Genomic DNA, 3,821 nt, shown 5'->3' on the forward strand with positions numbered 1-3,821 from the left:
ATGGGGTCCTTGGGCTATACCACCATGTCCATATCCTTCAACTTCTTGGTCCCGATCCAATTATGGACAGTAACAGCCACCACGAGCGGGTGTTCTTGGCCCTCGACCTCAGCAGGCCTACACAATAAGCCAAGAACTGCTTTATTTATAGATAAACCCAAACCAACGCACCATTTGTGTCAAGGGATGGAGATTTGATTTGTCCCCATCATCTTATTGCTCCCACTTGAGTTACAAGCTCACGCTACTAAAAAGGATATAAAAAGGATGAGTTATTATAAAAAAGGATATAATCATCTTTTGCCACCGATGTGGGACAAGTCTTGACGGAAAGTATGCTCTTTCCATATGTGCTCATCTCCATATAATGGTATTAACTCACCTCAGCTTTGCTAGCTGATGACTTGTTATTGTTTGCAAGAGGTGATTTGTCTTCTGCAACTCACATCCAACACTGTTTTAACATGTTCTATATGTCTTAAGATTGACATTACGGCTATCCCACAACAAGCTTCCTGGATGGTCAGAAAGATCAGTGGTGGATCAGAGTCAGCTAGTGTTGAAGCAATATCTTTAGTACTAGAGAGTTAGTTGATTTCACCATGAGCCTTTTGTTGCTATTTACTTGTTTAGAGCCACAGAGAGAGCTTATTTTTGAGACAGCAAACAGAGCTGTCTTTGTTGTGGTTTCGTACAAATTACTTCTTGGTGATTCTTAGTTACCAAAAAAGAAAAGAAAAAAACCTGGTGGTTTCAGAATAACGAACTTAAAAGTTCAAAATGACAGTCTCCTTCGTTTGGAGATTCACAAGGGAGGATCAAGCTCTAGGGAGAAAAGTCATAGAAACCAAGTTCGGGATGCTCAATCTGTTGATAACAAAGTCCCCTTCTAACTCTCATTGATTCTCCGTACAGAAAACAATCAGGTCACATTGAGAGGATTTTCTGTTGAGAGGCGAAAGGAAGATAAGCTTTTGGCATGATTGTTATCCACCTCTCAAAAAACAATTCCCAAAACTCTTTTCTTTGGCTTCCGATCAGGTAGCTCTCGTCCGAAGGAATAGTACTGACATAAAAAACTTATCCATTTTAAGCATGTACACTGGAAATTTATTACATGCTGAACAAATCAAGCACTAACATTGTCATATATATAAAAGAAATTTATCGCAATAATCTCAAGATACAGCATACAACAGATATTCAAAAGGAAGGAGAAGCTTGTTCAATCATTTGTCACGACAATCTCAAATACTACATACAACAGTCAACAGATATTCAAGGGAAGGATAAGTTTTTTTCAACTTTTATCACAGAGACAACAAAGGTAATACTACATTCAGCGAACATGAAGAATAGGGAAGCATCGTTTTGATTCGTGCAGTCGGCAGAGGATGGAACAGGATGGATTAATTGTTCTTTAACATCAGCTTTTCACCTCCTGAAATCGCAAAAGTACATCACAGTTAACAAAGAACCTTAGGGATAGTTCACATGACAAGTAAAAACAGTTTATATGCTAGCAACAAGGAAAACCAGCAAAAATACATAATAAATAAGGTGCTCAGACTCGGGTGCAAGTTTCCGATGCAGGTGTGGATCTAGAGGTTGGATTCGTCATGATCTAAATTTGAAGATTCGGGGGTACGGATTCAAGTATGAATACGGGTGCTAGAGATTGGACTAAAAATAATTCAAAAATATTAAAATAGAGTTATAAAAATAAGCCTAAACTATGATGGACTAATTGGAAGGAGGTGAATGCACGAATTTTCGACAGCAAGTTTGAATCAGTAATTAAGTAAAAATTCATCTCCTTACTATTCTTTTCCGATGCAACATGACTATTGTAAATAACATAGAGGCTATGATAGACTTCTTAAGTTCACTGCATATTCAGCGGTGATATTGACTATTAAAAATCTTTAAAGCACCTTCTGATTGAGAACTCTTTAATACAAATATCTTTTATCGATAAAAAAGCATATGCCTAAATTATGATTTCACCCTAGCTTTTCGGTTTTGATTTCAAAATCCACTGTATCTGTCTCGAATTTCTCGATCAATTTTGGTCAAAGTACCCATATTGATTGACCATATCTTGTACGGATCCCACAGCGACACCTAAGTCATGTCGACATGGGTGCGGTACTGAAAGTGAAGAGTCCGTGCAACTTAGGATAGTAGTATATTAAATCTTACTCTATTAACATTATTCCTGTTTCCTTATTAAGTTTCAATTTAAAGAGGATTATCAATGAAGGCCCTATACCAAACAATAATCCTACCAAAGGATATGCTTAGTGTCATTGGCATGTTTATTACCTGCCATGATTTCCATGTCCCTCGCGCTCTATATTCTAATTCTGCTTAGACACACAATGTCCCCTTAAAACAATGCTCGAAAAGAGCTAAAATGTCAATGGCATTAACTTTTAGTGTTGAAGACAACAAACACTACAATCATATAGTTGTCATAGAAATATGCAAAAAGGAAAAAGACAAACAAGATGTCCAAGCAGGTGATGTAAGATGTGCGTAACATATGCAAAGTATTTTCCTACAATTAACAAAGAAACAGAAAAATATATAAGGCGGAATTCTTACAAGTCATTACCTACAACATTGTCATCCGTCTGAGCTTCTGCAGCCTTCACTCTTGATGTGTGCTTGGTTCGTTTTGTAAAAGGGGACAAACTAGGCTTTCAATGTAGATGTTTGACGCAATACTGCAACGAAACTTAGCAACCTTTGTATATCTGACCGATTCATCCTCTGGATTGTATATCATGTAAGTTGATTTAGACAGAATCAATATTTCACCTTTGTTTGTCATGCATAGATCGGAGAAATAACAGAAGTAAAAGAAACAATTGTCAAAATAAGCAGGATATTTGATGGTATACATTTTTGTCAAAGACCCATTCTCTTTCATGATCCATACATCTGCCTGACTTCCCCTATGAGAAAACACAAAAAGATCACTTCCCAATACACCCACCGAAGGAAAACTACCTCCTTCCCGAGAGCAGGGCTTCTCCACCTTTCCCCACTTTTCATAAGCCAAATCAATAGAAACTATGTACCAGCCAACCCATGTATTTATGCCAGCAACAGTAGCAGGCCAATAAAGTTTCCCATTCAAATACTTACCAAAAACATCTAATATGCCCGCACTCGGGCAATTATCAACACTTGTCCAAGAATCAGCTTTTTGACTATATAATTTGACCTCACCTTGATCTGCACTCTCAGATTTGAAAACAGACACTACCTTATAATCATCATGAAATTCGTCATATCCAAAACCATATACGTGGCTAGTATGAATTCTATAATTAGGAAATTTCTTGAACTTCCTAATTGATGGATTCCATAAAAACATGTCAGTTTCCCAATGGCAAGACAAATCAATCCATTAATTGAACCCACAACCCAAACGTGTTTGCCCGCGTCATTCAATGGATAATCCAAGTTATAATCCTCAATCACAGAGTCATTAAGCAAGGAACTAACAGAGTAGTTCTTTAGAAAGTATTGATATCCCTTAAGAGGGAAGTGCCTGTAGGTCAACACAAGGCTTTGGTGTGTGTAATCTTTGTTATCAGCCAAGATTTGATATCCCTTAAGATGATTCTTGATAAATTCAGGGCTCGATATCAAAGAAAGCCAAGATTTCGAAACTGACCTGAATTTCAACAGGAATTTCACTGGAAGCCATAACAGGATTTCAGTGACGAGCTCTGATGGCAGAATAGGAATTGAGTTGATGGAATCTGAGAATGGACAATGGTTTTGCCTTGGAAGGCTTCATCTTTCTC

The 3,821-nt window shown here is 37.5% G+C and overlaps 1 protein-coding gene across 1 annotated transcript; it reads right to left on the reverse strand.

The window, feature by feature from the left end:
• Window positions 1–1,365: 1,365 nt before the first annotated feature.
• LOC129881905 (F-box/kelch-repeat protein At3g23880-like) lies at window positions 1,366–3,462 on the reverse strand. Its single transcript, XM_055956020.1, has 2 exons — window positions 2,618–3,462; window positions 1,366–1,441 (listed from the first exon to the last, which is right to left on the reverse strand). Exon 1 carries the CDS (start codon window positions 3,383–3,385, stop codon window positions 2,654–2,656), a length of 732 nt encoding a protein of 243 aa, XP_055811995.1. The 5' UTR covers window positions 3,386–3,462; the 3' UTR covers window positions 1,366–1,441; window positions 2,618–2,653.
• Window positions 3,463–3,821: the final 359 nt, after the last annotated feature.

Source organism: Solanum dulcamara, chromosome 3 (genome assembly GCF_947179165.1).
Source record: "Solanum dulcamara chromosome 3, daSolDulc1.2, whole genome shotgun sequence".
NCBI classification, from domain to species: Eukaryota; Viridiplantae; Streptophyta; class Magnoliopsida; order Solanales; family Solanaceae; genus Solanum; species Solanum dulcamara.